The sequence below is a fragment of the Corythoichthys intestinalis genome, chromosome 10 (assembly GCF_030265065.1).
Source record: "Corythoichthys intestinalis isolate RoL2023-P3 chromosome 10, ASM3026506v1, whole genome shotgun sequence".
Taxonomy (NCBI): Eukaryota; Metazoa; Chordata; class Actinopteri; order Syngnathiformes; family Syngnathidae; genus Corythoichthys; species Corythoichthys intestinalis.
The window spans coordinates 15,525,071-15,549,553 of NC_080404.1; the positions used below are offsets into that span (position 1 = coordinate 15,525,071).

General features: G+C 39.7%; 1 protein-coding gene across 4 annotated transcripts in view; it reads right to left on the minus strand.

Annotated features, from left to right (window-relative positions):
• The window catches only part of unc5b (unc-5 netrin receptor B), a 124,137-nt gene extending 100,352 nt beyond the window's left edge, over positions 1-23,785 (minus strand). For all 4 annotated transcript variants that reach the window (XM_057847825.1, XM_057847824.1, XM_057847822.1 and 1 more), the window contains exon 1: positions 23,145-23,785. In XM_057847825.1, coding sequence (XP_057703808.1) covers positions 23,145-23,235 — 91 coding nt within the window. In that variant the 5' untranslated portion in view covers positions 23,236-23,785. The remainder of the gene's footprint in view (positions 1-23,144) is intronic.
• Positions 23,786-24,483: the final 698 nt, after the last annotated feature.

Sequence of the window (24,483 nt, forward strand, 5' to 3'; positions counted from 1 at the left end):
CTTTTCATTTGGTTCAAATGTTTATGCGTATTAAATCGAAGAAGGAGTATCGAACGGTTCTATATAAAACCGAGTTTTGTTGCATCCTTATTATTTAGCACGCTTTCGCTGGGAAAAAAAAAATGAGCGGCTTATCAATGTAATTGGGGTCTAATATCTTTAAGTGACGTCTTAATTGATTTGGCTTCCTGCTGTCCGCTGCAAACATTTTTAGACACAGTAAACAGACTGGTCTTTCCTCATCTCCCACTGTATTAAAAGCCAAAAGCCAATCGCTACATACGCTTCGTCATATCTCCTCGTCTTAATTCTGATCTCCAGTGCTCTTTGCTGTGTGCTCTTGTTTGATTCAAAAATACTGCGCACACTCTGAAAATTCGAGTGCCACTGCCACCCACTGAGTTGATGTGCAATTGCACTTTATTCTATTACAGAAAAAAATATGTTCCCCGAGGTCAAATGCGCCACCCCCGGCAACGCTCTGCATCTGCCTTGGAGGCCGCGCCCCACTATTTGAGAAGTACTGGGAAATGCACAGTAGGTGGGATTTGTGTAGACTTTATAATAAAGAATATAGCGGTAATTGAAACGCATATTACCTTGTGCCAATCTGTGGGTCAGGTGTTATTACGTTGTCTTAATTACACAAAATGCTCCAATGTCTAACATTATCATGTCTTTACGGTTCACCTCCCAACCCAATAATGAAACAAGTACAGCACATCACTGACTGTAGGACCGAAAGGTCTCGAGGCCTACGCAATGTCCTAACCTGTCAGTCAGCTGTGCGTAGGCGCCATAAACCCTCATTTATCACCACGTAAAACAACAGTAAACATACAGTATCAACCACTGGTTATTTATCAAGTAGAATGTTGGGTAGTTGCATATGCCATTTCTCCTCATTAAATATTATTCAGTGCGGAATGAAATGACTAGGACATTAATATGCATTACATATTATAGTCTGCAATCACTTTAATGGCAGTGGAGACAATGAAAACAATCAGTGGGGCAAATAAAAGGAAAGGATAAAGGGACTGGAGGACTGGTAAATGGAGAAAAGAGGAGTGGCTACCCAAGTACGATACATGCATGAATGGTGTGACGAAGAGAGCAAAGCACGCACACACACCTGGGCCTCTTGAGGAGTACAAAGTAATAAAAGGTACACTGCAGCATACTCTCCCTTCATGTCCCCAACAACTAGCACAAACACAGGAAGACATCTCCCCCACCTAACTCCCTTTATCTCCTCCATGACCACATATGAGCAATAATTCCAATCTTTGCCTGCTCTTCCACTTTCCATCTTCCCTCCCACTTGTACAGGCCCTGGCTAAAGTTGCATATCATGTGGTCCATTAAGAATCCAGGGGGTGTGAAGCACTGAGACCAAAATATCCACAGCGCACTCTGTTTCTCTCACCAACTCATAGACTCAACGCCTCAAGGTAATATCACAATAAGTTCTCCTTGTCCCTGTCCCCCCATGCACTTCTATAATTCATCTTAATTGAGAAAAAGTAGCAAGTAAAGGGAAGCACGAGAAGGATTTAAACGGCTGGTCACGTGTTCCTGGGAATGAGGGAATTTGTGTTTTCTGTCTTGAAAATGAAATGATAACAGTTTACTTTTTCTAAATATATTGACCTTTGAGTACACAGTATTTTACAGATTTTATTACCCGCTGGCTATATTTGAGGAACTTTTGAGCTCAAATAGACAGATGTAAAATACACAAAAGTCAAAACTATGGTATAAATACTGTCATAGCAACAGGTTTAACAGATCCGTATCCAATCTCTTTATTAGAGGAAGAACAAAATGGCGACTTGAACTTATGCTGTAATGATACTGTAGTTTACTAATCTGGCAGATTAGTTTATATTGGCAGATTGAATGAGCGAGAATGCTCATGCAAGTTTTTACCTCCCTCAAAGGTTTTTCAAAACAGTTTCTATCAGCTCTTTTGAGATGTGAATTAAAAAAAAAAAAATCAATTTGGCGTTTCAGATTTCAACTTTTAAATAAGGAATAACTCTCTGGATCACTGGTCAATCAAGACCCATTTTATATTTCAGCATACTGTTGACCGTTTCTGACTACATTTTTGATGCTCAATCAATACAGATGAAATGCATGAGAGTCAAAGGGGATTTCCACACTGGCTGCTACTTGCCAGCTTTGACAAGCGTCGGCCACGGTTTCATAGGTGGGCACGTTTTTCAAAAATTCACCACAGTAGCGTTTGAGTTTGCTTGTATTTTTTTTCTTCATCCATGCTTCAAAGCCTGCTCTATCTAGGGCATTGGTCAGCAGTTTTAATCAATTTTCGAAACACAGGAGCACTAAGGCAGCCAGGATTTCCCAGCAGGACTGTAGAGGGTGGACATAGCAATAATAATAACAACAAAAAATCTAATCTGAATTATGCTCTAAAGAGATTAGGTCAGAATAATCCCTAGAATAAACACAAATACGGAGAGGGGTGGAGGGTGCCAGTCCAAATCGAGAGTAGAGCCAAACTGCTTACATGTACGCATACTTTATATATACACTGCTCGCCAAAAGTATTGGCACCCCAGCAATTCTGTCAGATAATGCTCAATTTCTCCCAGAAAATGAGTGCAATTACAAATGCTTTTGTAGTAATAGTTTCATTTATTTTGCTTGCATTAAAAAAAAAAACACACAAAAGAGAACGGAAACAAAAATTAAATCATTATCATGTTACACAAAATTCCAAAAATGGGCCGGACAAAAGTATTGGCAAACTTTAAAAATCATGTGATGCTTCTATAACTTGTGTAATTGACAGCACCTGTTACTTACCTGTGGCACATAACAGGTGGTGGCAATATCTAATGCACACTTGCAACCAGTTAAAAAGGATTAAAGTTGACTGATGCCCTTGTGTGTACTACATTGAGCATGGAGAAAAGAAAGAAGACCAAAGAACTATCTGCGGACTTGAGAAGCAAAATTGTGAGGAAGCATGGGCAATCTCAAGGCTACAAGTCAATCTCCAAAGACCTGAATGTTCCTGTGTCTACCGTGCGCAGTGTCATCAATAAGTGTAAAGCCCATGGCACCGTGGCTAACCTCCCTAGATGTGGACGCAAAAGAAAAATGGATGAGATTTCAACGAGAGATTGTGCGGATGGTGGATAAAGAACCTCGACTAATATCCAAACAAGTTCAAGCTGTCCTGCAATCTAAGAGTACAACAGTCTCAACCCGTACTATCCGTCGGCGTCTGAATGAAAAGAGACTCTATGGTAGGATACCCAGGAAGACCCCACTTCTGACCCTGAGACATAAAAATGCCAGGCTGGAGTTTGCCAAAACCTACCTGAGAAAGCCAAAAATGTTTTGGAAGAATGTTCGCTGGTCAGATGAGACAAAAGTCGAGCTTTTTGGGAAAAGGCATCACAGAGTTTGCAGGAAAAAAACAAGGCCTTCAAAGAAAAAAACATGGTCACCTGATATTTTAGGGTTGCTTTGCTACCTCTGGCATTGGACTGCTTGACCCTGTGCATGGCATTATGAAGTCTGAAGACTACCAACAAATTTTGCAGCATAATGCCGGGCCCAGTATGAGAAAGCTGGGTCTCCCTCAGAGGTCATGGGTCTTCCAGCAGGATAATGACCCAAAACACACTTCAAAAAGCACTAGAAAATGGTTTGAGAGAAAGCACAGGAGACTTCTAAAGTGGTCAGCAATGAGTCCATACCTGAATCCGATAGAACCTCTGTGGAGAGATCTGAAAATGGCAGTTTGGAGAAGGCACCCTTCAAATCTCAGAGACCTGGAGCAGTTGGCCAAAGAAGAATCGGCTAAAATTCCAGCAGAGCATTGTAAGAAACTCAGTGATGGATACCAGAAGTGGTCGTTCGCAGTTATTTTGTCTAAAGGTTGTGCTACAAAGTATTAGGTTGAGGGTGCCAGTACTTTTGTCCGGCCCATTTTTGGAGTTTTGTGTAAAATGATAATGAAGTGCCTATTTACAAATGATTTTTGGCCAAGCAACGATTCACACTGAGTATCCTAGATTAGATATAGATTAGACCGGGGTGTCAAACCGATTCCACAAAGACCGCAGTGGGTCCTGGTCTTCGTTGTAACAGATCCAGCACAGACAGTTCAACCAATGAGGTTTCTGCTAAAACAAGCAGCACCTGACTGCAGTCAACTGATTACATTTGTAAGACAGCAGATTGGTGAAAGGCTGTCCCGATGATGGGTTTGAACAAAAACCCGCACCCACTGCGGCCCTTTGAGGACCGGTTTGACACCCCAGGATTAGACTATAATCCTCAAGTAAAATTACATTTCACATTTTGTTCACATGTGACAATAAACAAAAAACACACCAATAAAAATAAAACAAAATGAATGTTAAATTAATACAACTATTATCTTGGGTGGCAGATCTGATTTAAAATAGACAATCACAACATCCAATTTACATTCCTTCCATCCTTGCTTATTGTGGGGGTTCAGATCACGGGATGTCAATAATCATTAATTTTCATTTTGAACAAATATTTTAATTTCCTTTTCTATTGCTCGTTGATTTTAAGATTTTTACAATTCTTTTTATTTGATTCAAATATCGCTATAATACCTGCTGCTGCTGATTGTATTATGTACCCATATTAACCAATTGCAACTCACATTTTGATTGATTTAGTAGTTGTGGCTTTGCTGGTGCTGACGTTGTGTGGTCAGGGTTCAGGGATCAGCATGGACAAGGCCTGAGGAGACCTCGAGGTCACTGGCTGCCTTTCTGCTGAGCCAGCTATTGTCCAGCATGCATGGCTGCGCCACTTCATGTCTATTCAGAGTCTATTCAGCAGCTTCAAATAAGTGTAATAGAAGAACCTGCTCCATTGTCTGATGCAAAGTCTGTTTGAGCTGGGCTCACTTCATCTCCCAATGAGTTCAGAGGAACAGATAAGTCTCAAAGAATAGGGGCGGATTTACACGAGAGAGAAAAAAAAGACACATTCAACACATTCAGGTCAATTCTAGCTCTCTAACAACAAGCTGCTCGACCTGACTGGAGGATCTTTGTATAATGTCTTAAGATAGAAGGTGAATTACACTTCTCGCCCCATATACTACCTGTACTGCTACAAACAGGTCATCTAAAGACTGTTTATTTCTGTTCTCTCTCAGTTTGAAGGACTCCTATTGAACAGATGAAAATATAACCAATTAGAAATGGCTGACAAGAGATCAATGACACTGCTAATTAGTTCACAATTCCCAAAGTGTTCTGTAAGTGTATGATCATGCACACAAAATGACCATATTGCTCTAAAAAAGCCATCTGGCGGCATCAGCACTACTGTGAGCACAACGAAGTCAGAGTGCTATGGCTTTCTCGTTTAAAGTGCCTCCATTATTACCTTCCCAGAATGCAAATGTGCTATGGGGCAATTAGAGGTTGAGCCAATACTAGTGTTAGCCCATAAAAATCTGCCCTTCTATGATCATTCGACGTGATGACTCATAGGCAAGACTGGAACACCGACCTTTAAATGTGTCATAATTATGAGTCCATGCTTAAAATTAACTGTGATGCTTTGTATTTGTCCTCTTATGGGGCTGGAACCCAACCGCGCATATGTTAGTGTCAAACTCTGCTAATTAAATAAATAAACTTGTAATCGTACTTGTTAGGTCACCATAAGTGGCGGGTAAAGACATGGCGCCTGCAGGGATGAATGTCTTGTTTAAGATCTTTCCCCATCAAGAGGCATTTAGGCAGGTTAGTGGGGGCTGCTATTTTGTTTGTAGAGACAGACGCCCTCATCCAGGATGTCTCAGTATAATTACACGCTACGGAAGACCTTCATTGCTGTCCTCTTCACACGGAGAGATGAAAGACAAGAGAAGCAGGCATGTAATCACTCTTTTTTCCTGAAAGAGGGGTAGCAAAAGATAATAGAAGGACAAAAGGTTACAGAGTGTCTGTGAGATTTTAATGAACCTCCCCTGTCTCTTGTTTAGTTTTGTCTACTATCTTTCATTACTCTCACAGCTTCTTGCTGTCTGCCTCAAGATGTGTAAACTGCAGTGTTATCTAAAGCCTTCTGCTTAGAGTTTTAAGATGGACAGAGATTTACACACTCCACACCAGTGACCATCACTTGCAAAGAGTATTCAGAGAGACACTGTGAGGGGAAGCATCCCAACTCAAAAGCTCACTGAACTGTATGCGCATTTGCAGGTATTACACAAGTGCACTGTGCCTTGTGAGTGGAAAAATGACATGAACACTCACAAGTTGTGAGTGTTCATGTCATTGAAGAAAGCTTGTGTAAAAAATACACATTAGCCATGGGAAGTTGAATTACACTGCCAAAAACATTCTTTGTGGGAAATCCTCTGGATTGCTTTATTTGAATCATGACAACACTGGCAAAATGATAAAAAAAAAAAAGAAATCAACACGTCAAGAAGTCTCGGATTGTGAGGAGGATCCGTTTTGAATACAGTGGTTCCTCTGTAAACAAATTTAATTCGTTCCAGGACCTGGTTTGTAAGTCGAAATGGTCAATGTCGGGCTGGACATTTTCCCAAAAGAATACATTATAACTCAATTAATTCGTTCCGCAGCCCAAAAACCTACGCTAAATCCTAATAAATACTGCTGGTACGATTACAAATACCAATTACACAAAGAAAAAAAATAAATTATAAATAAAAATCGTAACAATAATAATATTATATTAATTATAATAATAATTAAAATGTAACGAATCCCGTTTTAATGTGGTTGTTGTGTTTTGCATGCTGTTCCTGACGCACCGTGTGACTGACGAGAGAGAGAAACAGTGAGAAAAGTAGGTGCGGTAGAGTGAGAAGTTTTTACTTTTTTTCATGTTGTTAGCGTCAACTACGGCTGGCAGTAGCGGCGTTGTGTTGCGCAAGTTCTGAAAAAAAAATTAAAAACCTGACGAAGCTGGCGACTTCCTTGCCAATGTTACAAGAATATTAGTAACGATAAATCGGAAATTAAAAAAAAAAAAAAAAAACATTTATTGTAAATGGTGTTATACTTGTATAGCGCTTTTCCACCTTTCAAGGCGCTCAAAGCGCTTTACACTACATCCACCTACTGGTGATGCAGCACCAGGCGCAATGTGGGGTTCGGTTTCTTGCTGAAGGATACTTCAGGCGAGTTCATCAGGGCAGAGAATCGAACCCACAACCTCTGGGTTAGAGGACAACTACTCTACCACTTAGCCACGCCATCCCTGCTTTAACTTATAGAGACTGGCGAACGAGATGGGAGGAGACCGGCCATATTGTTGAGCCAGTTCACTCTCGCGCATACCACGCTCAGATTTTTCTATCATTTCCTTCTCAAGTGTCACCTTTTTTTCTTTTTTCACCACCTGCACTAGCCTTCTTGGGACCCTTGTTGATTTTTCTCACAAGAAAATCAGCAGTGCGTCCGTCTAGCGGGAAAACAATTAAATTGGGACGCTATCATAAATCGTCGCAGTTCGAGCATGTCGTCATATGTCGAGATAAATGGCAAGTCAAATTTTACATCTGATTAGTCATGTGCCGATAACCGGTTGCAAGGTATACCGTGGTATGAAAACGTCAGGGTTTCAAAACCGCAAAAAAATTCTGTCATACACCTAAGGTATTAGCTATTTTTTTTATGTACCATAAATGCAGGGAGAAATCCCTCGCTTGCAGCTGTAAGGCTCAACCCTCCCCCACTGGTTGTTCCTCAGTGTCAGTGAGTCAGCTGTGCTACACAATGGCTGGAGGAGGTGAACCCCCCCCACAGAAGAAAACGAAATCGCTGGTATGGGAATACTTCGGCTACAAAAAGTTACAGACGGCCGTGGGTTAGGGAGTCAATACCTACAATATCATTTTGCATTTATACAAAATTAAAGGTTAGTAAACACTATCATGAATGTTTCCCACCAGCTACGAGAGTTAACTCCAGCATGTTTAGTGTGTCATGCGGCGGTAAAACATGTTTTTTTTCTCTCTGACAACTGTCTGTGTTGAGAAAGAGCATGTGTATGTAAAGTAAACATGATACGAGTCATACACGCTTTTAATGGAAAATAATTCTATTTTTTTTGCTCTGATGGAAATGGTAAACTGTGGCTGTGGGTTTACGCGCACCTAAAGGACTGCATATTTTAATTTGATTTAGAATATGTGTTATTTTTTGTTATTCTTTAAAATTTATTTTAACTTAACATTGTACTTATGTTCCAATTCACTAATATGTTTTGAAAAAAAAAAAAATCCTGTTCAATAGAAAAAGTTTTTTTGACACCTTGACATTTTTGCTTACGGTTATCATACCGTCAGAATTTCATACCAGCACATGACTACATCAGACATCAAAGGGATCATATGTCGAGGTACCCCTCCATATGGATGAATATGATATTAAGATAGCCGCTAAAGTACTTTTACATTTAGCTACTGTATGTATGAAAGCCCTGAGTCGGGTAGATTCTGGGTCCAGTTACCCAGTAATGTTCCAGTATATTATGTCCGAAAGTAGCTCAAGATGGTTGTGATGTTGTTGCTACAGAGTATCCTGGAAGAATAGCAATTGTAGTTTATAGATTGGATTTTTTAAAAAAATTTGTGACACCTGTTCTGAAACCTTTCTGACACACATCCTATTTGACCATATTAGTTTGTTTTGGACCAAATGTAACGTATAAAAAAACACATTGTGGTTAATGGAGGTTGTTTGGTGTATGATGGGCTTTTTATTGGCAGGGTGTGGTAGCATCCTGGAGCCTGTGAACATCTAAGTTCCCGTGTGGTATCCGAGTCAGGATGTTTTTTTTAATTTTTTTAAATTTTTTTTAAAAAGAACATCCTGGAGTCTCGCTGAGAACATCCTGGAGTCTTGCTGTCACTGTGATGCAGCTAAGTAACCTTTTATATACTTCAGGATATTTCTTCACAAGACTGAGAAATAGCTTATCATCACCGACGCCCTGGTGGATGATGTTTTTGAAGAGCTCAAGGTAGAAACTAGAGATAGACCGATTATCAGTCGGGCCGATTAAAAAAACCTCACATTGCTCCTGGTGCTGCGTCACCAGTAGGTGGATAAGGTGCTTTGAGGGACTAAAGCTGAAAGGCGCTGTACAAATTTAACTCCATTTACCATGAACATTAGATGCTGTAACTTTAGTGGGGCACAAGAAGCCAGCAATGTTTCGATAAAGTTTCTTGACAGGGAACAAATTATCGGTGAAACTCTATATTCCTTTTCATCTTTCTTCCCCACTGGTTTTACTGCAGATCCCATTCCTGCCAAACCTGCAGGACACTATGTTCGCCTGTCTAACTGTGGTACAAAGGCCCCCAGGGAGGGGCTACAAACGACCCATCTGCCAAGGAATCTGCCAGTCCGTCTGTCTGGCTCTCCACAGGTATGTCTGTCCCTGCATAAATTCATTTATTAAGTCATGGAAGAGGAGGGCTGGTGTTGGCTGCAGCGTGAAGGTTGAATCCATAGACAGGCATTGCTCAGTGTTTAATGACCCAATATAACTATACCTATTCATCTCCCGCATCAGAGCACTGAAATGCACTGGAAATGGTCCTCTGCCGAACATATTGCGCCATGTTCAATCATAAGTCTTCAGTGATGTTTTTCCCATGGCCTTCCATGCAAAATTCCTCCCTTTAAAGGTTCGTGAAAAGCATTGAGCCTTAGCACATGCGACTACAGCAGGGTTTCCCCTAGGATTTTTTGAAGCTGTCGGACAGCTCCACCATGTCGTGCTGCGATGAAATTGCTTCATATCATGACGAATGAGAATTTTTTAACAACATTTATTTTTCTGAGAAAAAACACACCAAGGGTCTATTTGAAATATTTCATTAGCCAGGCTAATGAAATATTTCGGAACGTGACGGTCTACATTTACGATGGAGTATTAGGGCCAAATAAAAAAATAAAATAAAATGACAAAGAGATGAAAGTCATGATATTGCTACGAGAAAAAAGTCGTAATATTACATAAGGGGTAATGTAGCTATAGGCCACTACACACTATACGTACATGTACCTTAGCAGGAAGATACGACGAAGCATTAGTATAAATCATTCAATGGATAATAGTTTAATGATTTACTGATTTAATTTAATGATTTATGATAACACATACTACATAACCACGACAATAATAGTGCTTCTGTTAACAGACCCTCGTCCGTTGACAATTTAAATCTTTTCTAAATACTTCAAAATACTAATCTGAAATTACAAGCAGTTACATCAGCACCGAACAAATGCTATGCTAGGATACGACGATTCGGGTCAAACACACGCCATAAAGAACTTAAACGTTATGTCAATTAGAGCTGTCCCGACTAGTCGACATAGTCGACGTCATCGATGACGTAAATCCGTCGACGAGCACAACATCCCGTCGACAGTTAATGAAGGGTTAAAAAAGATATATGCGCGGAAAGTTCAGAATGTCGGATGCTCTGTATGCAATCGGGGAAAGCGGCACAAAGCCAAAAAAGCGCACCAGAGTGTCCAAAACATTGACTTATTTCAAAGAAACAAAGGAGGGTACACTCTTCTGTCCTGTCTCTTCAATGCCAAGCTTGGCTGCACGTCGGCCGTGAATAAACACCTCAAGCGCCGTCACCGTTTGTAATTTATTATTATTTTTTTTCATTTTTTGTACACCAGAGGGTGCTGTCGCCTTACTAAATAATAATGTTTCATTGACATTGGGCCTATAAGTGAAGTGCTATTAGTATTGTTCTTAATGCTAACTGAAAGGTTTATTTCATGTTATGGTATAGAAAATTATATAAGGTTAAAAGGTCATAAATATATACAGTATATACAGTGATTGCACTCAAGGGAGAGATTGTCAATGATAAGGTAATAAATTAAGGTAAAGGCAATTCATATAGGCAATTCATTGATATATAAATAAGGTTTAAAAGGAAAAAGGTGAAAATTTTCGTTAATTTCTAATTGTGTTGTTTTATTTGTGTGCACCGTAGCTCTTACAGTGTGATTACATCAAGGATGGAATAAAAGTTGTAAACCATCAGTTTAAGAGACTATCTTTTCAATCGGGATGCTACACTAGTTAATTCTATCAGCATTTGAACTCATTGTTTATTTGTGATTTATTATTGTTATTTACGTGTTTATTTGTACTTTAATAAATAATTTAAGAGTTCCAGTATGTTTTTTTTGTGAATTGATAAGCGTCAACAAAAATTTCATTGCTAAATTAGTAAACAAACAAACAAACAAACAAAAAAAACAAACAAACAAACAAAAAAAATATATATATATATATTTTTTTTATTATTAGATTAGTCGACTAATCGTAAAAATAGTCGGCTGACTAATCGGGAGAAAATTAGTCGTTTGGGACAGCTCTAATGTCAATGCCAATATTAAGGTCGTTTTCACAAGCTTAGACCAAAATTCACATTCATTAACCTGCAATGCCTTTCAGTAGATTTTCTCCCGATTTCCAACTTCGCACCAACGTAGTCAGGCACAAGCTTGCAACAGCACAAAACCGATGTGATTTTCACAATAAAGCGTGTAAAGGTACAATTTGTATTTGACGTGCTATTTCAGTCAACCTCTGGCAAATAGTGCTTAAATAATGAGCTATATATATTCATTTAGACCAGAGGTTCTTAACCTGGGTTCGATCGAACCCCAGGGGTTCGGTGAGTAAGTGTAAGGGATTCAGCGAAGGGGCCCTATTTTTGTACACTGACTAAATCTAGGCAAAGTGCTGTTTTACAATGGTTTGGGACTGGTTGCCTCCAATTTACAGGCTGTATTCCATTTCTTTCAACTGCTTGCCCTCTATCTAATGAGATGAGAAACTGGTTTGCTGGGTGGAAGGTTGACTCGCACTGGGTATGAGGATGTACAACAGACCTACAGTCAGCGTGGACTCAAATTTTGACATATCTTAAAACATACTTTCAAAATGTGACAAACTCTGAAGAAGAATTCGCTTAATTATTAGTTTTTTAGCCAAGATATACCGGGTTTAGATTTTTTTTTTTTTTCAATTTGCTTTGTTATCCAATTGTGAAGCGTTCGGTGAATGCACATGAAAAAAAACACATGGGGTTCAGTACCTTTCGCACGTTTTTTTTTTTCCTCGGGGATCAGAAGCAAGTGGGACAATCCACATTAAAGAGGCAATCAGCAGTAGATGTGCCCATCATCAATTCATCAAATCCCCCTTAACTTTTATTTTAATACATCAAACCAAACAGAACAACCAACCCGAAAAGAAAACGGAGGAAAAAAAAAAAATATGACGAACCTTTCGCAAGGTTAAGAACCACTGATTAAGACGTATTGTTAAATTATACAAATTATAACTTATAATGTATCTTTAAATCTTAAAAAAGAGCCATCTCATTTGCAGGGCATGTCAGCTTTTTATTATTTTTTTTGTGGCGCTGTGCCACAATCTTTTATTTGTAGGGGAAATCCTTTACAGTCTAATGCTACTAGAACAGTGACACCCACTGTATGCTCGCTAAGGAACTACTTAAGCACAAATAAAAAGTATCCATCTCTGATTTATAAAGGACAGTACTACTTTCATTAGTGAAATGTGAAATCTCTATTTGAACACACACACACACAACACCTTACTGGCTCTCAACAGAAGCAGCCATCAGAGCAGAAACACACAAAGTTAATGAACCCCAACCAGTCAGCATGGCTGTCCATCTGCTTTTGTAATCCCCATTAACTGCTAGTTGTGGGTGCAACCCAATCAGCCATATGAAACACACACATTGAGAATCAGTCATTTTTTATGTTTCCCATAGAAAGAAAAGCTGCACTTTTTGTTAGTATACTTTTTTGCAACACGTTGGGTGCTATCTGCTGATTTATCTATCATAATAACCTTATGCCTTAGCCCAGCTCAGTAGCTAATCTAAGCGGAGTGGCAGAGTGAGGTGAGCGTGAGGTCGGGTCCTCAGCCCATCTGGTCAGAAGCAGGTAAGAGGCTTGAAATACACACACCCACTGACACATTTGATGCACACTTAAATCTAACCTTAATTACATGCAAGTACTGTACATCTGTCACATCAGGCCAGACTATAGCCTGCTAATTCACACGTGGCACTTATTTTAAAACAATGTTGAGGTCATCATTCAGGTAGATGTTTGTAGCATGCGCCATGCTCACCTGGCATGGCGGATAAAGCAGATGGATAAACAATGTGGCCTCCTCTACAATTTGAAGGCTTGACAAAGCAAGAAAAATGTGCATGTGCAGCTGATTTAGATGGCGATCGTGACCCTACTCTGACCTTATGCAGAAAAAGGAGTATTGCCCACATACTTTAACATAGCTGGCTTCCAATCAGTGTGCAGCCACTGCTAACAGTCACACACCCACACAACTCAAGCCAAGATGAGCCTGTCAGCTTTTGATTAAGACCTACATTCAAAGGAAAGAAGAGCGTGTTTCTAGAAGCTCTGAGTTAAAAAAAAAAATTTTTTTTAAAACACTTGGAGAAGATTTAAATCCTTGAAGTGATGATGGTTGAGGAATTAAAGGGTAAGGAAGGACAGATCTTGTTTTTATTTTTCTTTCGCTACCTTTGCCCGTAGAAAAAATGGATGACCGACTGATGAGTTTGTTCCAATGGTGTTTATACACCACCAAAAAAAAAAAAAAAACAATAAACGAACATAGGGAAAGGACCAGTAATATCACAGGAAACATGTTACATTCCAATTAGTGTCAGGTGTGCGATTTACAATTCAAATTAATATTTAAAATTCAAACTCCTTCAGACACTCTTTTTTCTCATGACATATATTTGCAGTTTTGCCTATTTTTACTAGTGCTGTCAAATTTACCGTGTTAATGGGCGGTAATTAATTTTTTAATTAATCAAGTTAAAATATTTGACGCATTTAACACATGCGCAGAATGACCCGCTAATGCATTGCCTCAAACAGATTACAATGATGCTGTTTTTTGCACATTGAGAGCTAAGAGGCAGAGAAAGGCGAGTGGACACAGGCGTTCATTGGACCGTGCCGTTTATTCCATAAACTTCGGCAACTCCTTCACAACAAACATAAGTATCATTCAGTGAAAGCACAACAAAGATAATATTCCTATCTCTCAAAAAAAAAAAAATGTTCACAAAAAGAAAAGCTGGCATTCCCAATCAAAATAGCTATGCAAAATACACATAAAACTTACCCAGACTTTGGTCAAACTCTATTCAAACATTTCGTTGAGCTCAACAAATACACTGGTTGGCAATATGTAGTCACAATATACAAACTATCAGAGGTCTCGTATGTTGTGAAGCCAGCACTCAAATGACCGTGAAGTACAATGGATGGGAACTACTGCGTAAGTCGAGGAACAAAACACACTCATTGGCTTGATTTCTAAGTAATTTAAAACTCGCCATTGGCATCTTGTGGTGTATTTTAATCACTACCTTACGTAAAGAGTGATGTCACCGCTCAGCGACGTCAACAATGGTGAGCTACTAGTTTATATTTTGATTGAAAACGTTACAAATGTTATTAAAACGAAAACATTAAGAGGGGTTTGAACATAAAATTAGTATAACTTGCACTAACATTTATCTTTTAAGAACTACAAGTCTTTCTATCCGTGGATCCTATTAACAGAAAGAATGTTAATAATGTTAATGCCCTCTTGTGGATTTATTGTTATAATAAACAACTATAGTACTTATGTTGTATGTTGAATGTATATATCCGTCTTGTGTGTTATCTTTCCATTCCAACAATAATTTACAGAAAAATATGGCATATTTTAGAGATGGTTTGAATTGCAATTAATTACGATTAATTAATTTTTAAGCTGTGATTAACTCGATTAAAAATTTTAATTGTTTGACAGCCCTAATTTTTACACATCACATGTGCATTACATTGAGAACAAAGTCAACACATATGATGAAATTCCAGGAAAAAATACCACAAATAAAATTGCTCCAAGTAACAATAAGGACTAAGACAAAATTGCTTTCACAACTGAATTGCCAGTTCTTCAGAAAAAACCCTCAACCTGTTTTCATTCAACTCCCATCTGCTGGATCTGATGAAGCACTACACAACTTCAAACTGATGCGCATGCGTGATAGTATACTATCTTTGACAAAATCTGAGATTGAGGTGCATCCCTGCGACCTCAGAATAAGTGGCCAATCAATGCTCCATAATTGACAGACGCATTGAGCTATCGAGCAACACGGTGCTTTAACTCCACCTCAATCACCACATAAATATCACCTCAGCGCACTGTTGACATGCAGCCAATCAGTGTCGCCTTGATTTAAAAACACGAGGGGAGGGGAGGTTTGGGAGGGAACTATAAATTGTTTGAAAGTCATTCTGTTCCTTCACGAAAGCACATAGGGAATAAAGCACACACACAAAGAGTAGGGTCATTTGTGACATCGCATCTGAAGATATGCTCTCATATGCTCAGTGTGGGCATCTTCCAGGGAGGTCTGTGTGTCATTCTCCTACTCTGGACACACCAGCTGCTCAGTGTGCGCTCTGCAGTGTTAGGAGCCCCTTCCCACTTCACAGAGGGGTGTCACCCACATCCACTTCCACACATGACAAAGCTCTCTCCTAACATCCGTGTCTTACCGACCATGGCAACTCAAAAAGCCCCCCACATTCAGTGGCACCCCGGGGGCAGCTGGGACCCTAATAGGCGTTATACTCGCAGAAATGGGATTCTTCATGGTGCTTTTTAAAGAGCCATTCCCTAACTCTAAGAGAGCTGACTGGCTAAAAAATGATGGTATGACACTGATATGGATGACAGAAATTCTTATATGTAGGAATATAAAGCATAAATCGCTTGATGAGACTATCAAAAAGGAAGGAGAGAAAATGGGGATCAGATGAGGGAATTTATTAATGTGGAGGTAGTGAAATGTAGCTTTGAGAGTTAGATTCAAAAGATAAGAGTTAAAAACTGTATATATCAGCATGCTTGTGTGATTCCTAACTGTGTTTTTAATGCAGCACATTTGCTATCCTACTGCAGTATCTTATTAACATGCTTTAAGCAGAGTTTTCCTCTGGTTAAGCCAAGGCTCTAGACACACGCATACAAACAGGCACAAACACGAGCATTAACAGATTGACTTTGGTCTAAGCTCACAGGGAACTTGGCTTCAACGGCTTCTTGAAGACAAAAAAGCTACTGCTAAGAAGATAAGGGGGAATCTGCATGGCCTGAAAGAACTTCTCGGGCAGGGACACATGCAGAGTGCTGGACCACAGGACCAGCCAATCAAGTGCTGACAGTGCCTCTGATCTATGGATCTCACCGAGGCTGTGCGTCTGCATCCGTGCGTGTGCGCGTGTTTGTGTGTCCATCGAAGGGGGTTGCTCAGGATCAAGCATGACCTCCTGTAGCGAGTCCTTATCCGATTGGTCACGATGCTCTGAGTACTGCTGAGATCTCAAATGAAAATTCCTGCACTCATGCCAGTGCACCAGCAGGTATCCAACATTCAAAGATACAAATGTGACTTCTTCAAAAGAGGCTTCCTTTCACATGAGTGCTGTCCTATTAATTTCACATTTAAAAGACCTATCTTGAATTTTAATCAGCCAAAACGTGCAGGTGTGATCAGATCCTGTGCTTGAGTGGGTTTTGTGTTACACATCATCAAGATGCCCTCACACACACATAGGTTAACATTGCTCTTGGGGAACTTCTGAATGAGTTTGTAGTGTGTGTGTGTGTTCTCCTGTCACCCCTTTCACCCCATACAAAAGGGCATAAAAAGCCCTTCGGAGTCTGCTATTCATTCAAAGCACAATGGAACCCCACAGAGGTTTTCTTCCTATTTCCCCGCCTGTCCCACCCATCTTCCCCCACAGGGCAGGACAGAGGGGCAGTGGGGGATCCTGTCATGCTGCCCTAGCAGCAACTCAGGTCCCATCTGCCACCAAAACTTCCCACGAACCCCTGATCAAGCCCTCTTCCTGAAAATCTGCAATTGAAATATTTATGGAATTGAGTTGTTGAATCAAACTAAACATTCCAGACTTGTACGAAGGTTTTTACATCAGAGCACTCAGGTAAGAGAGAACGTTTGGTGTTGAATTTTATTATTAAACATTACACCTACACATTCTCATTTTAAATAGGCAAAGATTATTATAATGTCTGTGGATTCATCACTTACCTACCTACAGTAAATTATTGTTTAGTGAGAGGAAATAATGACCTATATTCATCTCAAACCACTGAAATGCTATTCTGCCTTTCAGTCTTCTTTCAAATCTTCACTGTCAGCTTCCTACTCCATTTACCTCGCGCTTTTGCTCCTTCTGCGGAGCCCTTGCTATTTGCGGCAGATTTATGGTCAAGCCTAACATGCACAATATTGGCAAAGCATTAAACATGTCTACTCTTATATTGTGAGCTCTCTCCATCGATAAGAGCCTTAATAAAAACATCTCCCAGGAGGATTTGTGTATATTTCTTTTTCACTTTCTGCTCTATGCGCCCCCCTTCCACTGATTATACCCTTCAGTCTAAACCTCTGCTTCTTCTGATGCTTTGTAAGCTCTAATGTTGCTCTTTTTTACATTCTCCTCCTCCTCACATCCTCATTCTTCAGTCAGTGCCAGAGGTTTAATGATGCTTGAATGGCACTGCTATGGAATTTTCTTCTCCTCTCATGGAGGATATTTAAAAGCCAAGCCCTCAGATATCAATCTATCTTTCTGTGTCTCTTATAAATTTAGCCCATATCCATCTACTTGTTCTGGTTCTGCCCTTTCCCCGGATGGCCTCTCAGCTTATATGTGCTGGAACTCGCATATCTAAGTTACCTGTTGATGATCCAGTTTGAAAATTCAGTTTGAACATTAAACTGTTTTATCCTTCAACTTTTTCTTCTATTAAAACTTTTTTTTACATCTGAAAATTCACACTCTACAGAATTGTGCTGCATAGAATCAACTAGGAATAACATTTGGTCTCCACATAACCTGCAAACACTAGAAATAGAAGCACAAAACATGACTGTACCTAGCGTATTATCAACTGATATTTTACTTCCACTGTAAGAGAACTAATGTGAATTGATGGTGGCTGGATATTGTTAGGTGTGCTGCTGCTGCCATGTCGCAATGAAGATCTGAAGCACAATTGTATTGCAAATATTGCTCATATTGCAAAATTTAAAAAAATGGTTTGCCTCATATGCTTAAAACTTGGCATGAAAAGGCAATCGTATCTCTAGGCACCACTGTGCAGTAGTACCTCTACAGGGTTGAGCAGGGGTACTGTATTTGCACCCCCTTGTGATTTTGCAAGTTCACCCACTTAGAAAATAGGTAGAGTTCTGAAATTTCAATCATAGATGCATTTCCACTTATAGAGACATAAGGTTAAAAAAAAAATCTGGAACTCACATTGTATGATTTTTCAATGATTAATTTATAATATACAGGGGTTCATAACTATTTTTACCCTTGAGAAAATCAGTGCTAATCAGTGCTAATATTTAGTGCAGAAGCCTTTGTTTGCAATTACAGAGGTCAGACGCTTTCTGTAGTTCTTCACCAGGTTTTCACATTTGAACTCCATCCAAAGATTTTCTATTGGATTGAGGTCTGGAGACTGGCTAGGCCAATCCAGAACCATGATATGATTTTTACGCAGCCACTCCTTGGTCAGCTTAACTGTGTGCTTTGGATCATTGTTGTCAAGCTGGAAAATCAATCTTCAAGTCTCTGACTGAGGGAAGGAGGTTGTGGCTCAAAATCTGACGATACATTTCACCTCTGCTTTATACAGCACAGTTATCCTGTTCCCTTTGCCGAAAAGCAGCCCCAAAGCATGAGGTTTCCATCCCCATACTTCACAGTGGGGATGGTGCTCTTGGGATTGTACTCATCCTTCTTTTTCCTCGACACACGATGAGTTGTCTGGTCTGGTTATTTGGTCTCATCTGACCACATGACTTTCTCCAATGAACCCCTCCGCATCATTCAGATGGTCCTTGGCGAACTTCAGGCGGGCCTTCACATGTACTGGGTTCAACAGGAGAAACTTCTGAGCAATGCATGAGCATTCCACTGTAGTGTTCTACTGACAGTGGTCTTTGAAACTGTGCATCCAGGTCTCTTCAGGTCATTGACAATCTCCTGCAGTGTAGTTCTAGGCTGAGCCCTCACTTTTCTCATCACGAGTGATGCACCATGAGGGGAAATTTTATATGGAGCCCCAGTCTGAGATAGATTTTCATTCATCTTTAGCCTTTTCCATTTTCTAACAATTGCTGCAACTGTTGATTTATTCTCAACAAGCTGCTTTCCCGTTGCCCCATTGCTTTTTCCAGCTTTGTGGACCGCAACAAATTTTCTCTGGTGTCTTTTAAAAGCTTTCCGGTCTTTCCCATGGTAGCAGTTGGATTATGACTCACTGTGGGGTGCACATGTGTTAATAATGAGCTCAAAAGGGTGGTGGGTGGGTGATTACTCATGGGGTAAAGGTGGACTTTTTTAAGGTAGACTGACAACTCTTTGAGTGTCATAATTATTGCTTATTCTCAAGGGTACAAATACTTATGAATTCCAGTAAATTACAAATAAATATATATATTTTTTAAATCATACAATGAGAGTTTTGGATTTTTTTTTTTTTTTGGATTATGTCTCTATGAGTGGAAATGTATCTATGATTGAAATTTCAGACCTCTACCTATTTTCCAAATGGGTGAACTTGCAAAATCACAAGGGGTGCATATACTTCTGCTCCTCACTGTACATACAATTTTAATTCATTCCAGGACCTGTCTGTAAGTCAAAATGGTCGTATGTCGAGCGGGATTTTCCCATAAGAATAAATTATAATTCAATTAATTCATTCCCCAGCCCAAAGATCTACGTTAATTCCTTAATAAATACTGCAGGTACAATTACAAATAGCAATTACACATAGCAAAACAAATAAATTATAAATACAAATAGTAATAATAATAATAACAATAAATTGGAAATTTAAAAGCGCTTTTATTGTCACCTTAACTTTTAGACTAGCAAACGGAAGTCAGAGGAGAGGGCGGGTGGAGGACTGTCGAGATTGTAGACATATTCCGGCCGTACCGTTGAGCCAATTCACTGACACCACGCTCAATTTTTTTTTTTTTAAATCCTGTTCTTCTTAATTTCAGTGGAAAGCATCACGTTTTTCCTTTTTACTCCACCTTCACTAACCGTCTTGGGACGCATTTTCAAAAAAATTTTCCGTGCTGCAGTCTTGCGGGAAAACAATTATATTGTGACCCTGTCGTAAATTGTCGTATTTCGAGCAAGTCATGATATGTCGAGACAAATGACGAGTCAAATTTTACGTCGGATGTTAAAAGGATCGTATGTCATTGCAGTCATATGTCGAAGTACCACTGAATTGTGAAAGCTTTGATTAGTCATGACTACTGTAGAGCTCAGATCTGTCAGCACACAAGTATTAACTTTACCAAAGTGGCTGCCTACTACTATATATGATATAGGTGTTTTACATCTTTTTTTACACTTGTGTAGGAGATCATTAAAAAAAATCATAGAAAACCTTGGTTTTTCGGTTAATAAAGGTTTTATTACAGTGACAGACCATATCAGTGATATTTTTTTTAGTTTTATTATTTCCCGTGGGAAAAATTGCCTCCAAATCTGAGCATATTGGAAGTAGACAAGCCTCCTGAAATGGATAATATTCAACTGTGGAGGTTCTTTTGTAGCATGTTCACATCCTCTGGGCGCAATTGGCACACTTGTTAGAACAGTCACTCTTTCATCTCGTCTTTAAAAGCCTTTTGCTACCCTAAAATCCTTCACAAACCCCTGCAGCCCCCCTGGGTCAGTTATGCCGATGAAAGCTAAGCAGCTGTTACCCTCCCAGTTCTTGGTCCTTTGCTGTCCACAATGTGAGCATCATAAGCACATTTTTAAATATTAACAAAGACCACTTTGCACATATGAATAATACAGCAGAGAGGCCAGTGGCTGGCCAGCGATCCCATCCACTGCCGCCTGATGGCCATAAAACTAATGCATTGCTTCAGGACAGAACATGCCCGTGTCTCGCATGCTGACAGGACCAGCCTGACGAACCACTCTGGTTCAAACCCAACTCGAAGAGGAATTTCACTTACTTTATTCAGCAAAGTCCTCTGTCACCTGTTTGAATTAACAAAATTTCTTAAACTACAGTACTTTTTCAAAAACACTTTCAAAAAGCCACGCATCACATTTTAATTCTTGTCCTCTACAGTGAAATTTACTTTCTCCAGGGTAAAACTCAAGATCTTTCAAGTGCAGCATAAACACTCAAAACTATTTTAGTAAAGTTTAATTATTCAATTATTTTCTGTGCATGTTTTAAGTGTTCATTTGCATTCCTATAGATGAGTCAAGCACCTCACCACCGAATCCAAAGCAAAGTTCTTTTATTTACAACATTGTTCGTCTTAAGTCAAACAATTCAGCTTGGCCTTCATTTTGATTATAGGAAATTCAAGGAGATGACATGAGACATCTAACTGCTTCAGGGGTGTTCAAAAGAATCAAGATTAACACAATTAACAACAGTATTCATCCAGACCTTCAAGGGAGTGTCTGACAAGCTCTCATGCACACTCTAACTTTCAAATACTGAAGTGCTACTTTGATATGCCTTGTTTTGCTCTACGTTTGTCTTGACATCCCAGTCTGGACTGGTCTGCTGACATTCCTTTCACCCCAACATCCCACAGGACCATCTCAACATTTGATCGTGATGTGTAGTAAACATTGTATAAACACACCTCCCACATGCCAGCTCAGTAAATCTAATGAAGTCACTGATAATGACAGCATACAAGTTACTCCAGACCAGTGTTGTAGGTAATTCATGAGTATGTCAGCACTGATAGCTTATTGCAGTAATGTGAGCACATTCAGCCATAGAGGAACACAGTAGGCAGAAGAATAATACACATAAATGTGTCCCATCATGCATTTCCCTAAATATATCTATGGCTTACTCTCTTCTAGACACAAAATGAGCTATTGTTCCCTCCTGCTAGTCTTGCTCCCCTACAGGACGTCACTTCAATATTCCAAGCAGTAAATATTAACATTTCTCATGCAAGCATTTCGGAACAGTCTACAATTTTAATAAACATAAGCTGCTTTTCTGCTCCGCCTGTTCAGTGAATAAGTACACACACACACACACATACACAACCACACGTGTGTATTGTGCATTACAGGGAGGGGTCAGTCAAGGAAATAACTAAAGTCATAAAGAGAAAATCGGTGTGGCCGATTACTTCGGTCAACTTCATTATTCACTGCAGAGGACTTTTGGTGAATCTTCAGCATAGCATGAATTGTTCTTCTTTAAATTAAAATAAACAAGAGTTTGACCCACAATTCTCTAAATTCTCGGATGTCTTATATTTCAAACTGACAAACAGAACAGAGGAAACTCCAGTCCTCTAAACTGGACCAACACAGGAGACGGCCATTGTCACCTCAGTGTCCAAGTCCCATTAGATCACCCACAGTGACCTGGCTTTTGTGCCAAGTGAATCATCTCCATATGAGCAGGCTGCTGTGTGGAACAATCCAAAAGCCTAAAACACTCCAACTAATGCAGCCCTAATGATGTATGAGCCACTGAGTGAATTAAAACCTACTTAAACAACTCAACCAAGTTTTCCCCCTCCCATATGATCAACAAAGCAAATGAAAAAACTAATCAGTTGCTGTCTTTTAGTGAGCACTTTAATTAGTCTATTTACTCTAGGGGAGTGTGTTTTTATTAAACTTTAAGTAGAATTAAAAAAAATCTTCTCACTAAGTGGAGGGCTTCCACATCCATCAAATAAAACTGCATTCCAAGAGAAATCTTTAGCAATTGTGGTTACTCTGTTACAGTATTTAACTTCTTGTCTACCTGGAATGACACGGACATGTTTGCATGCACCAGTGAACATGCATCACGTTGTGCCATTGTCTAAAAGTGAATGACACTGATTATACCAATATTGTGGTTTGGGGACTTACCGGTATCACACACGACATCTCCCGCGATCAGAAGCAAAAGCAAAATCGGACCGTAAGCGTGTCCACGCTGCATCCGAACAGAGAGCATCATTTCCGGCTACACGGGTGTAAAGCGTCCGGGGGTGCGCACACGGCGTGGTTTGACCACACAAAAGTGTCTTTTGTCCAGTCAAGTGATGTAGGAGAATATCAAACACAGTCCAATCCCACCATTAAGTGACAATAAACGTATCCGAAGCTACAATAAAAACGTATTAGTGTACTTTTCCTCCAGTGTGAAACTTGTACTAAAAAGCGATATCAATATTCCCAGCAGCTCTTATGTCCGCCTTGATGGAAGTCACTAAAAAGTTTGGACCCGAACGAAAAATAAACTGATGCTGAACAGCCAGAGTCCTAAACCGAAAAAATCCTTCGTTTGACATATAGAAAAAAAAAACTCGCTCCGCCAAGAGGTGATGTTGAAAAGCTCTGCTCGCGCAGACTGACCACCGCTCGAGTCGCTGTAGGTGCTCTGGACTTGTTTCCGGTCCGCCAGGTGTAAACAGAAGACACAAGGACCAACACAAGCCGGACTAGCAGCCTCCGCCTGGCCAATCACATTGCAACCTCCTCCTCCTTGACGTCCTTTTCAGTGCAATGATGACTGAACAAGTGAATGGAAGTTTAGAGCCAAGCGAGGAGGAAATAGATGGCAGAGGAGTGAGAAAGAAAACCCGGATTCACTCAGGATTCACTAAAGTTCTCTAGCTATCTATTTATCTCTCTATGCATTCATCTATCTATCTATCTATCTATCTTTATCCTGCAGCCGACACCAGGAATACATAAATCACTGAAGGCTCATTATTAGCTGTCAATCCTCTCTTCATCATAAATGTTCTCCCGGTGGCCACAAGGGAGCACCCTTTCATTAATGAGCCTGCCCCCTATGCGGATTACAGTGAAGTTTATACAGTGCCCCTCATATATGATGGTAGTAGGTGGTTTGATAAATGAGTGGACACCACTAGGATATTAAATAGGAAGAACAATTAAATCCAATCTACAGGGAAGAACTGCTTATGGAAATGAGTGGTAGAAGAATATATCGTAGATTGGATGTTTTATATTGTGAGTAATGACTGCACAGCTAATAATAACGCGCATTATGAGCCTTTATGGTATATTTGATCTTTGTTTTAATTAGGGTCTAAACACGAAGGCTCTATTGTTTAGCAAAGGATTATTATTCTTTTTTCAGGGAAAATGAAAATGGCAAATTTGGAGGGGGGGGGGGGGGCACAACATGTTGATGACCCCAAAACGCAGTGTCAGCAATAAAATTTACTTACAAGAA